At 47.2% G+C, this 23,993-nt stretch overlaps 1 protein-coding gene across 1 annotated transcript in view; it reads left to right on the forward strand.

The window, feature by feature from the left end:
• LOC129712547 (multiple C2 and transmembrane domain-containing protein 2-like) overlaps positions 1-23,993 on the forward strand; it is a 167,359-nt gene that overhangs the window by 110,907 nt on the left and 32,459 nt on the right. Inside the window, exon 17 of the mRNA XM_055661038.1 lies at positions 609-728. Within this exon, the coding sequence (XP_055517013.1) occupies positions 609-728 (120 nt within the window). The remainder of the gene's footprint in view (positions 1-608; positions 729-23,993) is intronic.

Below are 23,993 nucleotides of genomic sequence, written 5' to 3' on the forward strand. Positions count from 1 at the left end.
GGATTCTCCACTGCCAATCAAAGCCCCCCAGGAACAATCGCAGTTTAACACCACATCTGAAAGCTGAGAGAGGATGAAATACGGAGCGGTGCGCGTAAACTCGTCCCTGTCTACATCTGCGGCAATGCCCAGTGTGGAACCAAATCCCTTCATAGAAACCAGATCACCTCGAGCCACAAGCCATGCATGGGTAGGCAGGTGCTGCTGTGGAGCAGAGCCATGGTACTCTGCTCTCATTCTAGACATAGACACAAAGTGCCGTAGTAACTCAGTGGGTCAGGACGCATGTCTGGAGTAAAAGGATGGGTGACGTTTCGGGTCGAGACCCTCCATCTGACACTTGTTCAATCTGAAGTGTTCCCGACCCGAAACGTCACCTAACCTTGTATCTCCAAAGATGCTGCCTGACCTGCTGAGTTACTCTGGCACTCTGGAGGCCATCTTTGGTATAAACCAGATCTTTTGTTTCGGAAGAAGGGTTTTGGCCCAAAACGTTGCCTATTTCCTTCGCTCCATAGATGCTGCTGCACCCACTGAGTTTAGCCAGCACTTTTGTCTACCTTTTGTTTCCACATTCAGTTCTCGCTCTGTTTGCTTGATGTTTGCAGGTGTTAACCAGGAACCTTAGGCGAGTGCGCAACATCACTAGAACGTTATGGAGCACGGCACGTTACATCCAGAGCTGCTTTGAGTGGGAATCCACTCTGAGAAGTTTATTCGCCTTTATGGTAGGTCATTTCATTCCACTTTTTCTAGTTTGCATTGAACAAGAGTGCAGTGTTCTGTTAGATAATAGCAGTAAATGGAAGATTAGAAAAATGCCTTCAGGCAAGGTGCACTGTCTTCCTGTAGTAAATCCCTTTGTCTCCAATACACAACTGATCTCTGTGTTAGATGACGTACATGTTTATAGCCCCTTGATTCATGAAGATAATGCACAGGGCTTCCTCCCTCTTCTCTATAATCCTGGGCATCAGATGGCTTTTGAATTAAATGCTAAAACAGGGAATTCCGTCGAACCCTTGGGAACTATCATGATAATCCTGAGGCACTCCATTTCCTCGAAGGCCCAGGGGTTGATTTTCATCGGTGGAACGAGCGTGGGCTGCTCGTAAAACCCCCGGGAGCAGCTCAGTGGCCAATTTTCCAATGCACCACCACCAAGAACCCTCTCAGCTGGCAGTGAGAGGGACATCTTGTTCTATTCCCACCTGCAACCTCGTTGCCTTTACACCGATGCCCATTGTCCTCTGGGAGGCTGCTCTGGAGAGGAGATGGCTGCTCATCACTTCACAGAGAATGGATATGTGGCAAGGGTCTGTGGAATGATGCATGGATCCTTGTCACAGTTCACCCCAAGCAACTCCATAACCGAAGACTCCGATTTACGGACTGTTCCCAGGGACACACTGGGAGATGGACGGCAAATGTTGCTGGAAGAACATCAGCTCGGTGAAAGACAGCCATCACTGGACTGCCTGAAACTCGTTGAACTCCCAGCAGAGCGAGATGTTGCCGACTGGCCAGCTCCACACTGCAGGAGTACGTGCTAAGGGATGCACTGAAGCTCGGAGCAGCCAAAGCCAAGGCTCGGTGGGGGAGGACTACAGTCTAGGGTCCTTCCGCTGCTGGACATCGAGAGGCATAGTCCATTGGGGGACACTCCTCAAACAGGGGAAGGGATATCACCCTAGGGGCCACATGAGTGGCAAGGGGGTTTTGTGTAAAAATTGGTCTGAACAACACTGAGTGTAACACCATTGAATAGACAATAAGAAGATCTGAAGAGTATTTTTAGTTTTTTTCCCCATTCATTTAGGTTTGTTTAGTTTATAGTCATGTGTACCAAGGGACAGCGAAAAGCTTTTTGTTGCATGCTAACCAGTCAGCAGTGAGACTGTACATTCTTCTTCTTCTTTCATGTGGCGTGCACAGCCTAAAGTTGTTGGACAACTTGTTCTATTTAATCTTCCGCTTGTGCACGTCGAGTTGATTGCATTAGTTGAAACAGGGCGGACCACGTGAAGGTTGCAATCTCCCACCCCGACACTGTACCTGATTACAATCAAGCCCTCTGCAGTGTATAGATACAGGATGAAGGGAATAATGTCTATTGTAAGATAAAGTCCAGAATACTCTGATTAAGGGTCAGAGGGTCTCTAAGTGAGGTCGTGGGGAGGTCAGGACTGCTCTCTAGTTGGTGAGAGGACGGTTCAGTTGCCTGATAACAGCTTGGAAGGAACTGTCCCTGAATCTGGAGGTGGACAAAATAATGCTGGAGAAACTCAGCGGGTGAGGCAGCATCTATGTATCTTTCTATCAGCTTCTCTCCATAGATGCTGCCTCACCCGCTGAGTTTCTCCAGCATTTGTTTTGTCTATCTTCGATTTTTCCAGCATCTGCAGTTCTTTCTTTCACACTTCTTCACCTCTTGCCTGATGTCTCCCTGACCACCTTGGAGCTGGTGAAAGTGCAGCAACATGTGTGGTTTTAGCAATGGGCAGCAGTGAACAAGAGTGATGTGGCATGACCCACTAGGGAACAGTTGCCAGCTGGTGACGGGCATAGTCCACCACCGCACTGACTGCCCCCACTCTTTCTATTCCAAGCCACGCCGTGGGGCAGCGGTAGAGATGCTGCCTCACAGCATCAGGGACCCGGGTTCGATCCTGGCCTCGGGTGCTGTCAGAGGGCACAGCCTCAGAATAAAAGGACGTTCCTTTAGGAAGGAGATGAGGAGGAATTTCTTTTGTGGTGAATCTGTGGCGTTCATTGCCACAGACGACTCCGGGGGCCGTCTTTGGATATCTTTAAGGCAGAGATCAATAGATTGTTGATTAGTGCGGTTGTTGGGGGTTACGGGGAGAAGGCAGGAGAATGGGGTTAAGAGGGAAAGATAGATCAGCCATGATTGAATGGCGGAGTTGACCTGATGAGCCAAATGGCCTAAATCTGCTCCAGAACTTACGAATTTATGCACTAAGTTTGTACATTCTCCCTGTGATCGCGTGGGTTTTCTCCGGGCGCTCCGATTCCCACTCTCCAAAGACGTACAGGTGTGTTACGTTGATGGACCTCTGTAAATTGTCCCTGGAATGTCGGGTAGAACTACTGTATGGGCGATCGCTGGCCGTAGTGGACTCGTTGGGCCAAAGGGCCTGATTCCACGCTGTATCTCTAAACTAAACTAAACTAAGCAGACTTCAGATTGTGAAGGTCTTCCTTCTAATCCTTTGTCCCATTCATTTATAAATAACTAATGGATGTATTTAAGCAGCAATGTGTTTGCCGCTATCGGTGTTCTATAGATGTAAGGAACATTGCAAAGGTTTGTGCTGAAGGTAATATTTTGTTATGACCCTGTGGCTTAAGGACTGTTGCCATTGTCATAGATTATGAAAGCTCCTTCTGCATTGCACACCATGGTCAAACTATTGTGTGTGCGCTCACAATACAGAGATACTTTGTCCACATTTCACCCATTTTGCAATGCGCACCTATTCTTCCTTCTTGTCGCTGAGTCTTACTGGAAATAAAACATTGGAGACAATGTGCCAAACTATCAGTAGATCATAAAAGGCAGCGCGCTAACCTTTAGTTCAGTTTAGAGGTACAGCATGGAAACAGGCCCTTCAGCCCACTGTGCCTGTGCAGACCAACCATCTCACATGCACGGGTTCTATGTTAGACCAGTTTTGTTTCCCAACACGCTAGGGACAATTTACAGAAGCCAATTAACCGACAAACCTGCACGTCTTTGCAGTGTAGGAGGAACTTGGAGAAAACCCACGCGTTCATGGGGAGAACATACAAACTCCGTACAGACAGCACCCGTGGCCAGGATCGAACCCGGGTCTCTGGCGCTGTAATGGGCCTGTCCCACATACGTGATTTTTTTGGACGACTGCCGTAAGATTTTCAACCTTTTCGGCGACAGTGGCAACAATTTTTGCTGTCGTAGGTTGTCCCCAGGTGTCGTAGGTGAACTCCATTAAAACTAGTCCCCGGCAGTCGCCTAAAGAGTCGCCTAAGTGGGACGGGCCCATTAGGCAGCAACTCTACCGCTGCGCCACCGTGCCGCCCCTGAACATTAACGATATTAAATTACATGTTGACGCAAAAAATCTGGCGTAACTCAACGGGTCAGACAGCATCTCTGGGGGGGGGGGGGTTGAAAAGGAATGGGTGACGTTTCGGGTATCTCTGGAGACAGCTACTGTACGTGGAATGAACTCTATGGAGCTCGCCTTGCACAGTGTGGCCGTCTCACGTCATTCACCGCGCGCGGCCTGATTGTCATTCTTTTCTGAAGCTGTCACTTTTACAAGTCGGACACGCAGATCTTTCTTCCCGAGATGTGTGTCAGGCGGTCCTCTCTCTTCCATTGTGTGCTGGGTCCTGCAGCAAGCTGCCTGCTTCCACTGTGGATGGATGTGGGCGTTCATGATGTAGGTAGGATGTAATTATATTCACTGCAGGTGACAGCTACAAGAAGACTCTAGCGTTAATGTAACTGGCGGAAAACTTCACTCACAAAAAAACAACTTGAGGTCTGGAAAAATAGAGGAAAAAAAAAAATCTGATTTATTTTTGTGATTCGGTGTAATGTGACTTTGATGCTGTATTCTGCCATGCCTCATCTGCATATTTTAATATGTGGATCCTTTAGTGATCTCGGTGCTCGTCTTTTGTGAATTGCATCCCAAAATAATAAGAAGAGGCTCTCTGTGGCAGGTCCATTGTGCGACAGGGCCAGATCTCAGCTGAAAAGTTGCAAGACAGCCCGACAGAAAGTGTGGGAACTCTCCCCCTGTTGGCCTGAGAGATTACACTCTATAATCCAGTCCAGTTGGATGGGAAGATGCCCATTATCCATTTCAGCTTGGTTTGGCAGAGAATGCTGGAGTAACAGCGGGACAGGCAGCATCTCTGGAGAGAAGGGATGGGTGCTAAGCACTTTAACTCCCCCTCCCATTCCCACACTGACATTTCTGTCCTGGGCCTCCTCCATTGTCAGAGTGAGGCCCAGTGCAAATTGGAGGAACAGCACCTCATATTTAGCTTGGGCAGCGGTATGAACATCGACTTCTCTAACTTCTAGTAACGCTTGCTTTCCCTCTCTCTCCATCCCTCCCCCTTCCCAGTTCTCCCACCAGTCTAACTGTTCCCCTACTTAAGTGTGATCTCTGCTCCCTTTGGTGTCAACTTCTTCAACCTAACAATGATCTATTCTACATCTTCCTTGATCTCATCCCCTTTGATGTCTCGTTTTCACACCTTACCCATGCTTATCTCCGTGCCTCCCTGTCCCCCAGCCCTCAGTCTGACGACCCGAAACGTCACCCATTACTTCCCTCCAGAGATGCTGCTTGTCCTGGAGGCAGCACCTCATTCTCTGCTTGGGGAGTCTGCATCCTGGAGACATGAACATTGAATTCTCCCAATTTTGTTAGCCCTTGCTGTCTCCTCCCCTTCCTATCTCTCCCTCAGCCCTCGGGCTCCTCAGATCAGATTCAGATCCTTTTCATTGTGAGTGTTACTTCTCCCATGTCCACAAGAGCGACCTAGCCCCCCCCCCCCCCCCACCGATCACGTTGTTGAGTAGAGTGACAGCCGCCGGAAAGAAGCTGTTCCTCGACCTGCTGGTTCGGCAACGGAGAGACCTGTAGCGCCTCCCGGATGGTAGGACGGTAAACAGTCCATGGTTGGGGTGAGAGCAGTCCTTGGCGATGCTGAGCGCCCTCCGCAGACAGCGCTTGCTTTGGACAGACTCAATGGAGGGGAGCAAGGAACCGGTGATGCGTTGGGCAATTTTCACCACCCTCTGCATCTGCAGTTCCATCTTACTGCAACATGCTGCTCTCGTCCCAGCGGTAGAGTTCACCAGGATCTGAGCAGACAGATGGACCTTATTCTCTCCTCGAAGAAGACCCTGAGAGCATTCTTGATCAGCAGTTCCAAGAGAGGTCTCGGAGATGTTGACTCCCAGCTTGAAGCTAGGTAAGGTATTCCACCTGCACCATGGTAACTGCCCGTGCCACCTCTGGACTTCCTGAAGTCTACAATGAGCTCCTTGGTCTTCTTGGAGTTAAGGGCCAGGTTGTTGTCAGCGCACCATGCTGCTAAGTGCTGGACCTCCTCCCTGTAGGCCAGCTCATCGTTGTTGCTGATGAGGCCAATCACCATTGTATCATCTGCATACTTGATGATGGTGTTAGTACCATGTACAGGTGTGCAGTCATAGGTGAAGAGGGAGTAGAGGAGGGGGCTCAGCACACAGCACTGTGGAACGCCGGTGTTCAGGGTGAGGGTTGAAGAGGTGTGCTTGTCTAACCTCACAGACTGGGGTCTGTTGGTTAGAAAGTCCAGTATCCAGTTGCAGAGGGAGGGGTCGATGCCCAGGTTACCGAGTTCGGTGATCCTCCTCCTCCTTTTTCCTTTATTCACCCTGCCCGCACCCCCTCCCCCCCCCACCCCCCATCAGTCTGAAGAAGGGTTTTGGCCTGAAATGTTGCCTAGTTCCTTCGCTCCATAGATGCTGCTGCATCCGCTGAGTTTCTCCAGCATTTTTGTGTACCTTCAATTTTCCAGCATCTGCAGTTCCGTCTTAAACAACATGCTGCCTGTCCCGCTGAGTTACTCCAGCATATTGTGTCTTATCTTCGATTTAACCCAGCAGTTCTCTGCAGTTCCTTCCTACTCAGCTTGGTTAGGTAAGATATAACACTGCACCATGGTAACTGCCCAAGTCTCAGATCACTGGTCATATAATAATAGATGAATCCTTGTTTGTCGTGGCTGAAGTGAATGTATTCGCCAAGGTTATATTATTGATCAAGTACAATATCACGCCATCAACATCAGGAGTATGAGTCATTGAAACTTACAGAATAATGAAAGGCTTGGATGCGAGGTCACAGCCTCAGAATTAAAGGCCGCTCTTTTAGAAAGGAGGAGGAACATCTTTAGTCAGAGGGCAGTTAATCTATGGAACTCATTGCCACAGAGGGCTGTGGAGGCCAAGTCTGTGAATATTTGTTAAGGCTGAGACAGACAAATTCTTGATTAGAATTAGGGTGTCAAGGGTTATGGGGAGAAGGCAGGAAAATGGGATGGGATGAGGAGGCAGAGATCAGCCATGATTGAATGGCGGAGTAGACTCAATGGGCTGAATGGCCTAATTCTACTCCTATAACATGTGAACGTGTGGCAGATGTATAGGTCCTTCAGCGCACTGAGTCCGTGCCGACTTGGGGCTGTATCTCTAAAGTAAAGTCTTACGAGCGGGTTGTACGTATAAGTACATGACTGTGGACTTTTATATTGAAAAACAGTCACTACTCTTCAAAACAAAATTGTAAGCGTAGCTACCCACTAATCTACAAAAAGTTAATCTTCCCAAATGATTTGGGCAAAGCTTTGCTGAAATTTGGCAACATTGAGTGCACAGAAGGTAGAGATTTCACAGAAAGTATTACGTGTGGCAGATGTATAATTTTAGTCATTTAATAATAGTTTACTGAAATGGAGCTAAATAAGGATTACAGGAAACAAAAACTGTGTTGCTTCAGCATGCCATCATAGCATTTTCTCCCTTCCGTTTCAAAGCTTCATAATTCCTCAGTTGACAGACAGTTATTGCAACAGACGCAGGACTCTGGGATGATTTGCCAAACCTGGCAAACACCACAGCTCCCTCATAAGCCTGCACTTCCTCACCCTGTACGTGCATGCTCGTTCTCATCACACGTTAGTCCACATGCTGGTCTCCTGGCATTCACTGGCATTGAAAGAACAAAAAAAACTCCACAAAACATCGCAAAGGCATTTTCATAGTTGATAGGAGCAGAATTAGGCCATTCGGCCCATCAGGTCTTCTCCGCCATTCAAGCATGCCTGATCTACCTCTCCCTCCCAACCCCATTCTCTTGCCTTCTCCCCATAACCCCTGACACCTGTACTAATATAATGGTATATGGACACACTGATCTGTTTTGTAGTCAATGTCTACTGTGTTCTGTGTGCTGAAGCAAAGCAAGAATTTCATTGTCCTATCAGGGACACATGACAATAAACTCACTTGAACTTGAACTTAATCAAGAACCTCTATCTCTGCCTTAAAAATATCCATTGACTTGGCCTCCACAGCCCTCTGTGGCAATGAATTCCATGGATTCTCCACCCCCGACTAAAAAAATTCCTCCCCACTTCTTTCTAAAGGCATGTTATTTTATTCCGAAGGCTATGACCTCCTGTCCTAGATTCGCCCACTAGTGGAATCACCCTCTCCACATCCACTCTATCCAGGCCCTATTGACCAGCATGCATCTCTACTACAAAGACCAACATCACTTTCTTTAAAGTTTAACTGTTTTAAGGAAAGATTGAAGTCCACTGGAAACAAACAGCAGGTCCGGCAGCATCTGCGGATAGGTCAGAGGAAGGTTGAGGATTAAAAGCATTTTTGTTTCATTATCTTGCACTTTGTGCTGCAAAATAGGCGCTGCACTTACAGCTTTGAACAAAATTGGAAGCGTTAACTTTCTGCTAATCTACAGAAAGTTATTCTACCAAAACCTATTGGGCAAAACTTTGCAGAAATTTGGCAACTCTCCTGACGACGGGTGCTGTCTGAACGGAGTTTGCATGTTCTCTCTGTTACAACTTGCAGGTGAGAGGGGTTACATTGCATCCCTTGCTCTGCATATTGTAATGGATTTCTGCTTTGGCAGACCAGTTAATCAAGAGCATGCATTTGTGTTTGGATCACCTAAATTTCACCAGCACTCTTTCGGGAAGACTAAAATTGGAATTTTACACATGCCTTTTTTTAATGGATTCACGCAACATGGAAATGCCCATCGGCCCACCTTGTCCATGCTGATCAAGATGCCCCATCTATGCCAGTCTTCAGACTTTAAACTTTTAGACTTCAGCAGCAAGCCCTTCTCCCCACCGAGGCCATGCCGACCAGCAATCCAAGCACACTAGCACGCACACTATCCTATACACACTAGGGACAATTTACAATACCAAGCCAATTAACCTGGGTGGTCACAGTGGCCCAGCGGTAGAGTTGCTGCCTTACAGCGAATGCAGCGCCAGAGACCCGGGTTCAATCCTGACTACGGGTGCTGTCTGTACGGAGTTTGTATGTTCTCCCCGTGACCTGCGTGGGTTTTCTCAGAGATCTTCGGTTTCCTCCCACACCCCAAAGACGCACAGGTTTGTAGGTTAATTGGCTTGGTAAATGTAAAAATTGTCCCTAGTGGGTGTAGGATGGTGTCAATGTGCGGGGATCGCTGGTCGGCATGGACCCGGTGGGCCGAAGGGCCTGCTTCCGTGCTGTGCTGTATCTCTAAACTAAACTAAACCTACAAACCTCCACGTCTTTGGAGTGTGGGAGGAAACTGGAGCACCCGGAGAAAACCCACGCTGGTCACGGGGAGAACGTACAAACTCTATACAGACAGCGCCTGCCGTCAGGATGGAACTCGGGTCCCTGGCGCTGCGAGGCAGCAACTCTACCACTGCGCCACCCGGGTTCTTGATTCCAACGGCTCTCTCTGTTTACCGTCATAGTTCAGTAGATGGCAGTGCAGCCACTCGGATCATTGTGGAGACCCATTTGTGGTTTGAGCTGAGCACAGTTTGGGATGTGCAGCACGGCAAAGACACAGTGGATCTGAGGTGGTTGGCTAATAAAGGGATAATGACCTGGTGAAATAATTAAATGCAACAGCACCTTGTTGACTGCAGATGCAGTGTGTGTGTTGGTGTGTGTGTGTGTGTGCGCGCGTGTGTGTGTGTGTGTGTGTGCAGTCTCCCTTGGTCTGTTTCTGTTGATAGTTGGGTGGTGCAGCGGTAGAGTTGCTGACTCACAGCGCCAGAGACCTGGGTTTCGATCCCGACTATTCCCAGATATTTGGTCCCAGCCAATATTTTATGTCCTGCTGGATGGGGCCCAAGTTCCTTGGCTCATCTAAAAGCTGGTATTCCGGATGATGTCAGGGGTTATGGGGAGCAGGCTGGAGAATGGGAAGGGAATGAGAGGGAAAGGTAGATCAGCCATGGTTGAATGGCGGAGTAGACAATGGGCTGAATGGCCTAAATCTGCTGCTATAACTTATGAGCATGATTTAGTGCTCCCAATACCACACTGTATCAGTATCTTTAAACTCATTGTACTAAACCTCCACAAGAGTTCATAGATAACAATGAACTATAGAACGAGCTGCCGGAGGAGGTAGTTGAGGCAGGTACTATCACAATGTTTAAGAACCATTGAGACAGGTTCATGGATAGGATAGGTTTAGAGGGATAAGGGCCAAACGCATGCAGGTGGGACTAGTATAGATGGGGCATGTTGGGCCGAAGGGCCTGTGTCCACACTGTGTGACTCTATAAATGAGAGTGAATCACATAAAGACCCTTGATACATTCCTATGAAATTTATTTTTACAAAGTTTTATATACCATTAACCCACTTACGTTGTCATTAACCCTGCTAAATTCTCCAAGGGATAATTTAAATAGTCTTTCAAAACATAATCTCTGAGTATTGGTTGAAACTTTGATGTTATTTGAGAAAACCAAACACTATCAAAACAAAAGAAAACTTCTCGAGTTAATTGAGCAAATAAAATATTTATTTTGCTCATTGGGTTAGATGTGGAAGGCTGTGTGAGTTGCTCCAAGCCACTTTAGCATGTGTTTGTACAGCAGGGCAGCATTTGCTCACAGATGTGTTTCATGGTTACAATAGGCCTTTCTAACAGTTTTTGCAATCAATTTAAAAAAAAAGTGTCATAGAGGGCACCAACCATGCGAGGCAACTTACTGTGTTCTTTCATTCCTTAATAAGAGTTGGCAGTGACGGCTGCCTATTTCACATCGGTGACGAGTACTGCAAGACCAGGCTTGGCCAAGCCTGTTATTTGACTTCATAAAATCAAAATGGTGTCCTTGTTCTTTAGGGACACGGCGCCGAAACAGGCCCTTCGGCCCACCGAGTCCGTGCCGACCAGCGATCCCCGGGCACTAAAAGTTGATTAGTACGGGTGTTGGGGGTTATGGGGAGAAGGCAGGAGACTGGGGTTAGGAGGGAGAGTTAGATTAGGCATGATTGAATGGCGGAGTAGACTTGATGGGCCGAATGGCCTAAATCTGCTCCTATGTCTTATGGTTATACACCCACCACTCTCTCCTCCCACCTTGTCTTTGGGGATCTTGGATCTACAATCTCGGGTCCAGAACGTTGCTGAATGTGTGAGTTTGTTTTAAAGGACCTGGTCTGTTCTCTCAGCAGAAATTGACTCTCTTCAAAGTTATCCCGACACCATGGGTCAGGGAGAAGGGGCAGCAGTAACAGTGAGGGAATGACCAATAAATGCCGGCCTTGCCCGGCACACTCACACTGCCAGAATAAATCAAATTCAAAGCTGAAAGAAATTTCATGCAAACACCTCAGCTAGTTTTTAGTTTACAGTGCAAGAGGCTGTCCTACTTTACGAGCTAATTCAAGAGCTCTCCCGAGTTAAAAAAAAAAATCTAACTCATGGTAACCATGTAGAATGTACGTAGCGGGTACGTCGGAGCTCGGGATGTTTCTTAGCGGCTCGTAATGCTAACGGCAGGTACTCGGGGAAACGCGGTAAGCTCGTGAAGATTTTTCAACAAATGTCCACGAGAGCCCCGAGTACCTACGATCGGCTATTACCGTAATTCTCCGAGTTCGAATCAGGGGAAACTCGGGAGAGAACTCTTGAATTACCTCGTACAGTGGGACAGGCCCTTTAGTTTACTTTTTAGAGTCGTTTTTGGTCGTTAATTTGGAAGTACGTTTGATTTGTTTTTAGTTTAGTTTAGTTTTTAGTTTAGGTTAGAGAGACAACCTGGAAACAGGCTCTTCAGCCCACTCGGCCCAATTGCTGACCATCCACTGCTCATGCACTAGTTCTATGTGAGGTACAGAAGTGTGCAACATCCCCTTCCATTGACTCCATCTACACTTCACGCTGCCTTCCCGACTACGGGGGGCTGTCTGTACGGAGTTTGCACATTCTCACCGTGACCTGTGTGGGTTTTTCTCCGGGTGTTGTTGGTTTCCTCACATATTCCAAAGACATACAGGTTTGTTGGTTAATTGGCTTTGGAGAATTTGTAAATTGTCCTTGGTGGGTGTAGGATAGTGCCAGTGTGTGGGGACCGCTGGTCAACGCGGACTCAGTGGGCCGAAGGGCCTGTTTCCACACTGAATCTCTAAACTGAACGATTGTGTTTTCGCTTGTCAGAAATTTCCTGCAGCTTTACTGTTCTGCCTACCTTAGAGATTTAGTTTAGAGTGGAAATGGGCCATTCGACCCTCTAAGTTCGTGCCGCCCAGCGATTCCTGAACCCTTGCACTATCCTACACAAACTGGGGACAATTTACATTTATACCAAGCCAATTTACTTACAAACCTGTACATCTTTGGAGTGTTGGAGGAAACCGGAGCACCCGGAGAAAACCCACGCAGGTCACGAGGAGAACGTACAAACTCCGTGCAGACAGCGCCTGTAGTCAGGATGGAACCTGAGTCTATGGCGCTGTGAGGCAGCAACTCTACCGCTGCACCACCATGCCTGACTGTTTGAAGGTGTCCAGTGCAATCTCTGTGGTGTGATTGTGGTTTGTAACTTGACACATTGGTGTCACTTGATGAAGCTTCCAACATACTCCCGCTGACCATCCACTGCCCATGCACTAGTTCTATCCCACACACTAGGGATCATTTACAGCAGCCAATTTAAACTACAAACCTGTACGTCTTTGGGAGTGTGGGAGGAAACTGGAGCGCCCAGAGACCCCCCCCCCCCCCGCGGTCACAGAGAGAATGAACAAACTGCGTAAAGGCATCAGCTGTAGTCAGGATGGAACCCGGGTCTTTGGCGCAGTGAGGCAGCAACTCTACCGCATGCGCCCCCGTATCACCCGCTATAAGTTGTTATTTTCTAGACTGGTTGGGTGTTAGTCAGGGGCGTGTATTGTCCAAGAAAGTTTGGAATTCACTGCAACACAGGAACGACTTTATTAGCTACGACTCCCTCATTAACACACGGGACAGCTACATTTTATGGCTTAAATTGATGGGCGTCGAGTTCTTGCTTAAACCTGGCGTGTGGGCCAAAGGTCAGTGTGCACGCTGATTGCAAAGCAGCCTCTCGGCAGCACAGCCTTTCCGGTGTGGCAAATAAAAACACAAAATAATCCACCTGTTTCTGCTCCTTGCCCTCCTGGTCTCGAGCTGTTGCTGACACAGCGGACTGATGGAGTTGGAAAGATTCTCCCCAATGTGGTTTTAATTACACTGGCATGGAAACTCTGTCAGAACAATCACAGTGAAACCAAGCAATGGTTTTGCGGACTGGGCCGTGTATGCGAAGGTTGGACTGTGAGCAGGATAGCACGGCTGTGAGTTTAAAACATGCATTGTGTGCTCAAACACCATCACAGCGTCGGGACACAAGAAACTGCAGATGCTGCAATCCTGGGCGAAAGAACAAAGTGCAGGAGGAACTCTGCTGGTCAGGCATCATCTGTGGAGGGGATGGACAATCGATGTTTCAGGCCGGGACGGTTTAGACTCATCAATCTCAAGGATGGTCCCTAAACTTTTGCGGGCGGCACGGTGGTACAGTGATAGAGTTGCTGCTCACAGCGCCAGAGACCCGGGTACAAACCTGACTACGGGTGCTGTCTGTAAGGAATTTGTACGTTGTCCCCGGGACCTGTGTGGGTTTTCTCCTGGTGTTCCGGTTTCCTCCCACATTTGAAAGGCGTGCAATACTGTTGGTTAATCAGCCTCTGTAAATTGACCCTAGTGTGCAGGATACTTGTGAACGGGTGGTCACTGGACGGCAAGGATTCCGTGTGTCAAAGGGCCTGTTTCCGTGCTGTATCTCTAAACTAAACTAAAATTCTAAACTAAGACCCAGAATGTTGTCTGACCCAGTGACTTCATGCTGTCCTCTGTTCTTTTGGCCGACAAACTCTCTTGTACTTCCGGATAAATAAATGAGCAGTCCTCAAATCCTTCAGACAATTTCACAGCATATGATAAATAGTTCACTTTACTTAATCTTCTTTCCTAGAGATACAGCACGGGCACCATCAGGTCCACACCAACCATCGATCACCCATTCGCACTAGATCTAGGTCCACTCGCTTTCTTATCCACTCACCTACCCATTAGGGGAAATTTACAAAGGCCAATTGACCTACAAACCCACGTGTGTTCGGGATGTGGGAGGAAACCGGAGCCTCCAGAGAAAACCCACACTGTCACAGGGAGAACAGGTGCAAACTCCACACAGACAGCACCTGAGGTCAGGATCGACCTCGGGCCTCTAGCGCTGTGAGGCAGCAACTCTACCAGCTGTGCCCCTGTGCTGCAGAAGTGTTTACTTAATATCTAGCACTTTCAAGTGATTTTAATGCTATTTTTTAAAATATATTTATTATTTTTTGATCACGAGAAAATAATTTGACTTTTCAAATGGCTTGGATCAGGAAAAACACTTCAAAACGATGCAAAGATTGTTGACGGCCAGACACTGTCAAAGTTGACCAGGGCTGGGACCTTCTGATTGGCAACCAGGTGGCCAGCTCTGGTAGCCATGGTGCCTCGAGGGGATGGAATGTTGCGTCAGAAAACATTCCCTGTCCACCAGGTAAATGTGGTCGGGCCCTGTGTACATTAGTGAACAATGCAGAAGATTGACACAAATATTGGAGGAACTCGGCGGGACAGGCAGTATCTCTGGAGAGAAGCAATGGGTGACATTTTGGATCAACACCTTCAGGCTTGATCTAGTGGTGCCAGTTAAAGGCTCCCGTTTTTTTTAATAGCCGTCTCAAGCAAAAACCACTCTGTACTGTAAGGACGTTCTTCCCTCTTCTCCTCTCTCCCAACAGGCAAGAGGTACAGAAGTGTGAAACATCCCCTTCCATTGACTCCATCTACACTTCACGCTGCCTTCCCGACTACGGGGGGCTGTCTGTACGGAGTTTGCACGTTCTCACCGTGACCTGTGTGGGTTTTTCTCCGGGTGTTGTTGGTTTCCTCACATATTCCAAAGACGTACAGGTTTGTTGGTTAATTGGCTTTGGAGAATTTGTAAATTGTCCTTGGTGTGTGTAGGATAGTGCCAGTGTGTGGGGACCGCTGGTCAACGCGGACTCAGTGGGTCGAAGGGCCTGGTTTCACACTGAATCTCTAAACTGAACGATTGTGTTTTCGCTTGTCAGAAATTTCCTGCAGCTTTACTGTTCTGCCTACCTTAGAGATTTAGTTTAGAGTGGAAATGGGCCATTCGACCCTCTAAGTTCGTGCCGCCCAGCGATTCCTGAACCCTTGCACTATCCTACACAACACTGGGGACAATTTACATTTATACCAAGCCAATTTACTTACAAACCTGTACATCTTTGGAGGGTTGGAGGAAACTGGAGCACCCGGAGAAAACCCACGCAGGTCACGGGGAGAACGTACAAACTCCGTACAGACAGCGCCCGTAGTCAGGATGGAACCTGGGTCTATGGTGCTGTGTGGCAGCAAATCTACCGCTGCGCCACCATGCCTGACTGTTTGAAGGTGTCCAGTGCAATCTCTGTGGCGTGATTGTGGTTTGTAACTCGACACATTGGTGTCACCTGATGAAGCTTCCAACATACTCCCGCTCGCAGTAGCGACTGGTTCTTTATACTTGATCCTTGATTCAATACTCACTGCCTCCACTCTTCGTATTCCCTTCTATATTATTTAGCTGTCGATCTTCTTTGTTCCATTATTTAATTTAAATATTTTTGTAAGACTAAACGAAACTAAACTACAAAGTGAACATCAGTGGAGAAGCAGATGCCACAAGGTGAGATAGTTGTTGGTTTTGAAGGACTCTTGTAGGTCATGAAATATTACAGTTGGAAAACTATGAGAACTACGTTTTGACTTTGCCTGTTTGTTGCTTGTCTTTGCTATTTGTGTCTCCTGTGAATTTTACTCTTATGTATTGAGGCCACAGCTGCCTGTTCACCTAAGCAATGTCACAGAAACAATTAGGTTTATTTGAATGCCTTTGTGACTTTAGAGAAACAGCATGGAAACAGACCCCTTGGCCCACCGAGCCCATGCCGACCAGTGATCGCACCTACACTAGAACTATCCTACACACACTGGGGACAATTTACAATTTTACCGAAGCCAATTAACCTACAGTCCTGCACATCTCTGGAATGTGGGAGGAAACTGGAGCACCTGGAGAAAACTGATGCAGTTCACAGGGAGGACATACAAACTCCATACAGATAAGCACCCGCGGTCAGGATTGAACCCGGGTCTCTGGTGCTGTAAGGCAGCAACTTTTCACCACTGCACCACTGCACCACTGCACCACCTTCAGTGGCAAAGGCTCTTATGAACACACCAGTTATAGGGTGCTATTTAAGCAAGATTAGAAACTAGTTAAAGAAAGTTTTGCCAGCAGTGTGAAGGGAATGAGGCAGAGACTTGACAAGGCAGATGATGAGAAGGTCAAACTGGAGGTAGAGGAACACAAATGCCAAATATAAATGCACGTGTGTGTAAATGCCAACACCCACACGCATGTGGATTTGCAATCGCACGCATGTTCACACTTATACACTCACGCATGTTCACACTTGTGCTTACTCAGAATGGCACGGAAACATGGCGACTCTTTGAGTGGTTGATCCAGAGGAAGATCCACTGTTATCCAATACAATCACCCTGCTCCTCCAAATGTATTTTCCACTTGTAAATCTATCACTATTTCCAGTTTACCAACAATATTCCACACTGGCATCTTTCTCTTCACTCACCATGTTGTGGCTGGCATGATTGCACTCATGACTAGTATTATCTGATTTAAGGTCAGAAGTCATAGGAGCAGAATTAGGCCATTCGGCCCATCAAGTCTACTCCGCCATTCAATCATGGCTGATCTATCTCTCCCTCCTAACCCCAATTATTTGCCTGGATAGCATGCAAACAAAAGCTATTCACTGTTCCTGAGTACACATGACAATTATAAACAGAAACATTAAGTGCACATTCACACTTATATGCACACACAAGCACACACACACACACACACACACACACACACACACACACACACACACACACACACACACACACACACACACACACACACACACATGTACAACCCCACACGCACACACACACACACACACACACACACACACACACCCACCCACCCACACACACACACACACACATCCACACACACACACAGCACCAGAGACCCGGGTTCAATCCTGACTATGGGCGATGTCTGGACAAAGTTTATATGTTCTGTCCTGTGATCACATGGGTTTCCTCCCACACTCTAAAGACATGCAGGTTTTGTAGTTTAATTGACTTCTGTAAATTGCCCCAAGTGAGTAGGATGTGAAAGTTGAATAACGATGGAACTGGTGATGGCTGGCTGGTCGGTGTGGACCAAAGGGCCTGTTTCCATGCTGTATCTCAAAACTAAACTAAACTTCACTCTCTCCCCCCCATTACCTCCTTTGAGACCTTTGGAATATTCATGTCTCTTCACAAAGCCGGTGAATTGTACTTCCCGCTGTTCATATGCCATGTCTGGAGAAGGGACTCGACCCGAAACATCACCCATTCCCTTCTCTCCAGAGATGCCGCCCGTCCCGCAGAGTTACTCCAGCACTTTGTGCCTAGCTTTGGTGTAAAGCAGCATCTGCAGTTCCTTCCCACATCAGACTACTTTTCCGTTTGGCATGCTGTGCAGCAATAGACAATAGGCGCAGGAGGAGGCCATTCGGCCCTTCGAGCCAGCACCGCCATTTAATGTGATCATGGCTGATCATCCCCAAACAGTACCCCGTTCCTGCCTTCTCCCCATATTCCCTGACTCTGCTATCTTCAAGAGCCCTATCTAGCTCTCTTTTGAAAGTATCCAGAGAACCGGCCTCCACCGCCCTCTGAGGCAGAGAATTCCACACTCACCACTCTCTGTGAGAAAAAGTGTTTCCTCATCTTCTGTTCAAACTGCAGGAAATGTTGTTGCTTTAATTCACTGATCCATGTCGGAAATTGGCATTACAGCTCCACAAATGCTCAGAAATGTAGAGCTCTGAACTGCAGCCAACTTTACATTATATTAAACAGAATTACTATTCGATTGTTAATGCGCAGTCATAATAAATATAGCCTTCCCTCAGCCTTGCTGTGTAAGAACATGTTGCATTCTTCAGAGTGTAACGTGTTATTTTGCTTCTTCCCACTATGAAGTCATTGCTTGTGCAAGGAATGACAGGCTGGTTCAGCTAACACTCTTGCTTAAAAGCCTAGGGGGAGCTTCACAGGTCCAGCCATCTGATCTATCACCAGGGAGGTCGAACGGTGTTAATGCAGCCGACACAGATTACAGAACCTCTTTAGATGTGGCTAATGCAAGACACACTTGGTGAAGTATTTAAATGGACACTGAAGATCAGAGTCCATGTCAAACAGCCGTTAGAAAGGGTAGGGGGGGAGATGCCATTCTTTATAAACACCAAGATTAGGAAACCCGAGCTCTGATAATATTCTACGGCATGGGTCATACTGTAGGTGACAATTCTGACAGCATGTTTATCTCACCTTTACCTGTCTTGTAAACTGTGTGTTCTGCTGTTGCATCGTGACAGCCATATTTAAGCCATGCCACGACGTGTCAGAGAAATTACTCGATATTAATGGACGGAGAGAATTAACAGTGACCAGTGATACTAAAGCTGCAAGCCCTCGTCTTACCTACCCTTCAAGAATATCTCCAGTGTCTCTGCACAAGCATATCTCGACTTTAAAGTAACACCTGGGCACTGAAACGTCTCGCAGCTAAATTAGAAAACAAAACCTGCTTATGTTTCTAACAAGGAGTTATAGAGGAGAGGGGGATTTATCATTTCTTTGTTCTGGAGACGCAGTGGTCGCCCCTCTCGTGTAACCTCTGTGAAGACAGGTCACCCCTTTGCCCAGAGGCTACCAGCGATCATTGACCCTGCTTTGAACAAAGCTTCAGGTGTTTAACTGCCCCAAGTTAGCTTGGCACACCAGAAGAACTGCTAGCAAATTAAAATGTGTGGCAGTCACAGTGGAATTTTTAGTTTGCATGCCCAAGGTATGCAAATAGTCACTACAGTAAGGGCGATTACCTTATAGTCACTAAAAAAGTTACCCCCGCGCCAGGTCCACCTCTTGTTTTCCTCCCCCCCCCCCCCCCCCCCCCCCCCCCCCCCCCCCCCATGCCAGGTCCTTTCTCCCTTCCCCTGGCCCAGCCTGACCAGGATTCAGGAATAGAAATTTGTCTCTGATTGCCACAGGTTTTCCCCTTTGATCTCTCGTTTTCACACACCTTACCCTTCCAGATCTCTGTGCATGCTGAACAGTCCTATCCATTGATTGCCACCCCCACCGGTTCCTTTTTGACTTCTTTCTTCTCGCCCCCCCCCCCCCCCCCCCCCCAGCTGGGTCCCCCTCAATCCACATGGGTCACTTCTCTTGCATGGATCCAGCAAAATGTTGGCCCACACAATGACGGGGTGGAGTGGCGCGGGGGGCGGTTTTCTGCGCTGTATCACACTAAGGATCCTCTGATGATATGACAAACTTTAATCGCAAACTTCAGACTCGTCTGAAGATCGCCAGACCCCATCTGTCCATTCATCTCCCCCAGATGCTGCCTGACCCCGCTGAGTTCCTCCAGTTTTTGATCAAACTACTCCTGCAGGTTTAAAACTCATTGCTTGGCCGTGCCACTGGGGACGAGCGGAGATGGGATATCTTGGTTGGCATGGACAAGTTGGGCCGAAGGGCCTGTGTCCGTACTGTCCAACCAATAGCCTTGTTAGAGACCAACAGAAAGACACCATAATTGAGGCTGACAATTACTCGAGGCAGACAGATCTGAGGCACAAACTCAATGTTTAAGAAGGAACTGCAGATGCTGGAAATATTGTCAGCTACCTTTGAGGTCTTTATATTTTAGGCCCTTGAGTACTATTTAAAATGTGGTGATTTTTATTTGAATTCTCCTTGCTCATTTGAGGGATGTACAAATACTAAGTGTGGCAAAGATTTCAAAAATAAATTCTAATGTCTGAGCCCAGTTACTAAGTTTATTAAAAGCATAGTCAATTAAAAGTTTATTTAACAATCTGTAGAGTTTTACGTGTGCAGAATATGATCCTCATTAGTATTCAGTAAACACTATTTGTGGCGTGAAATAATGAATAAATGTTGCTCACTTTAGCAGTGAATGGCTCATATTTTATTAATTACTTTTGCTTCTTGTATAAAGTCACAGTCAAATGATATTATTACAAGCTAGCAGGGTTGACAAAACAGACGGTGTTATCAGGAGTGTCGCTATGCCTTGATATCTTCCCCTGACTTCAATTGACCATTGAAGACCAGAGAATACGTTAGTTATAATGAGGTAGGATGGGATTCAAAGTGTTCATTTGTTAGCCCTCATGTTCTGATTGTACAAGAGATACCCATTATATCAGCATAGAAGCCTCATGCACTCACTTCCATGTCAAGTTTGCTTTTTCCATATCTCTGTCTCGTTTATAAACGTCATATTTTGTTCTCAAATACCACCTTTTGCTTATTTCACTCAAACAGTGTAGAAACAGGCCCATTGGTCCAACTTGCCCACATTGTGGCGCAGTGGTAGAGTTACTGTATAGCGCTTGAGACCCGGGTTCGATCCCGACTACTCTGTACGGAGTTTGTATGTTCTCCCTGTGGCGCGTGGGTTTTCTCCGGGATCTTTGGTTTCCTCCCACACTCCAAAGATGTACAGGTTTGTAGGTTAATTGGCTTGGTATGAATGTAATTTGTCCCTAGTGGGTGGAGTGTGTTGGGGATCGCTGGTCGGAGCGGACCTGGTGGGCCGAAGGGCCTGTTTCTGCGCTGTATCTCTAAACTAAACTATCCCAGCTGCACTAGTCCCACCTGCCGGCGTTTGGCCCACATCCCTCCAAACCTGTCCTATCCATGTAACTATGATAGACACAAAAAGCTGGAGTAACTCAGCGGGACAGGCAACATCTCTGGAGAAAATGAATGGGTGACATTTCGGGTCAAGACCCTTATTCAGACGGGTCTGAAATATATGATACTCAAAGCTCGACCCGAAACATCACCCATTTCTTCTCTCCAGAGATGCTGCCTGTCCCGCTGAGTTACTCCAGCATTCTGTGCCAAATCAAGCTGAAAAGGGATAATGGGCATCTTCCCATCCAACTGGACTGGATTATAGAAACATAGAAACATAGAAATTAGGTGCAGGAGTAGGCCATTCGGCCCTTCGAGCCTGCACCGCCATTCAATATGATCATGGCTGATCATCCAACTCAGTATCCCGTACCTGCCTTCTCTCCATACCCTCTGATCCCCTTAGCCACAAGGGCCACATCTAACTCCCTCTTAAATATAGCCAATGAACTGGCCTCGACTACCCTCTGTGGCAGAGAGTTCCAGAGATTCACCACTCTCTGTGTGAAAAAAGTTCTTCTCATCTCGGTTTTAAAGGATTTCCCCCTTATCCTTAAGCTGTGACCCCTTGTCCTGGACTTTCCAAACATCGGGAACAATCTTCCTGCATCTAGCCTGGCTATAGAGTGTAATCCCTCAGGCCAACGGGCAGAGTGCCCACCCTTTCTGTCGGGTGCCTATTTTGTGCCTATCTTCGGTTTATACCAGCATTTGCTGTTCCTTCCTACACCATCCATGTACCTTATCTAACTGTTTCTTAAACGCTGCGATAATCCCTGCCTCGACTACTTCCTCTGGCAGTTTCTCATCTTTGGATTCACATTATAGGCGGGTTGATCAGAACCATCTTCGCTGGTTGAATGCGCGGCTTTTTTGTGCCACCCTGGTGCCAGCTGCATGACTCTCCATGTAGCTGGTGAACCCAGTGTGTCATGTCATCTTGCATCTTGTCAGCAGAGTCATCACATTGTCCGAGCACGGCTGGTGATTGATGCCTGCCAGTGGGTCTAGTCAAGGTACATCAGCTTGAATCTCTGTTTTAAGCCACCCATAGGCTATCGCAATGAAATCCATTTTCCCTTCTTCACTGATGCACCTGCCCAGGTGACTGACCTGACGATTCTTCTCCTTTGTCCCGTCCAAATAGCTCAAAGCCTTTCGTGCCTTAGGTGTGCGCTGCACCAGCAATGAGGGGTTATCAATAATTATGTCGACCTTTGTGTGAGAGCTGGCTTTAATATCTCCCCATTTAACACCGGTGGATCAGCCACCAGCAGAGTCTTTATTAATAAATGTGCAGGAAAGAACAACAGATGCTGGTTTAAACCGAAGATAGGCACAAAATGCTGGAGTAACTCAGCGGGACAGGCAGCATCTCTGGAGAGAAGGAATAGGTGACGTTTCAAGTCGAATCCCTTCTTCAGACTGACCCTCTGTGCATGAAGAAGGGACTCGACCCAAAACATCACCAATTCCTTTTCTCCAAAGATGCTGCCTGACCCACTGAGTCACTCCAGCTCTCTGTGCCTATCCTCTTTGTTTTTGATAATGATCCAATGTACACATTGATGAATGAGAAGTGATTATGAATGAGCAGAAACTAGGATGTATTTCTCCAATGTCACGCTGTATGTTATGATGTGGGTGTCACAATCTGACTATGGTCCTGTTTCCCCAGTAATCCATTTTCCTGATTATCCAGTTTATATAGAGTGTAGTTATATTCCTTCTCATGCTGAACTTGACAAAAACTTGCGTTTTGCTTGTAGGATGTATCTGGTTTCTAACCAGGATTATGTAGAACATTTTTCCTGGTGGAGGAATGTTTTCTTTTTGCAGTCCAGCCCCTGAAGGCAGCTTTGTACGTTCAGCCACGCATGGTTTTCCATCTCCTTTAAACCTACAGTATTTGAGCTGAAAGTTTTCGACACATTCAACCCCCTTTTCTTTCCTCTACCACCCAGAAGGCTATTTAAAAAAAAAAAAAAAAAAAAAAAAAAAATTAAAACACCACTCAGCCTTTTGTCAATGTTTAAAAGCAACATGAAACTTGGGCTTCAGATTTCTTTTAAAAAGCCCGAGACACACCTGAGCTCACACTTTAGGGATGAATAAATGTTAATGGTGGTCTATAATCTCGCAGCTCAACAATTGCTTCATCAGCAGCTAGCAGGGATGATGCTATGTGTCGGAAGGAACTGCACTTGTTGGTTTAAACCGAAGATAGACACAAAAAGCTGGAGTAACTCAGTGGGTCAGGCAGCATCTCTGGAGAGAAGGAATGGGTGACATTTTTCGTGGGCCGAGTCATAGTTTAGTTTTAGAGATACAGTGTGGAAACAGGCCCTTCAGCCCACCGAGTTAGTGCTGATCAGCAATCCTGACCACCTAACACTATCCTACACACAATTTTTTACAATTATACCAAGCCAATTAACCTGTAAACCTTTGCGTCTTTGGAATATGGGAGGAAACCGGAGCACCCGGAGAGATCCCATGCGGTCACGGGGAGAACGTACAAACTCTGTACAGACATCACCCGTAGTCAGGATCGAACCCAGGTCTCTGGTGCTGTGAGGCAGCAACTCTACCGCTACGCCACCGTGACTGCTGAGTTACTCCAGCACTTTGTGTCCTCCTAGATATAGATGGTCGACTGTGGCAAGATTCTAAAGCTAGATGTTTAGAAAGGGCAGCACGGTGGCGCAGCGGTAGAGTTGCTGTCTTGCAGCGTCAGTGACCCGGGTTCAATCCTGACTACGGGTGCTGTCTGTGTGGAGTTTGTACGTTCTCCCCGTGACCGCGTGGGTTTGCTCCGGGTGCTCCGGTTTCTTCCCACACTCCAAAGACGTGCAGGTTTATAGAGTTAATTGGCTTTGGTAAAACATGTAAATTGTCCCTCATGTG

This window comes from Leucoraja erinacea, chromosome 33 (assembly GCF_028641065.1).
Source record: "Leucoraja erinacea ecotype New England chromosome 33, Leri_hhj_1, whole genome shotgun sequence".
Lineage (NCBI taxonomy): Eukaryota > Metazoa > Chordata > Chondrichthyes > Rajiformes > Rajidae > Leucoraja > Leucoraja erinaceus.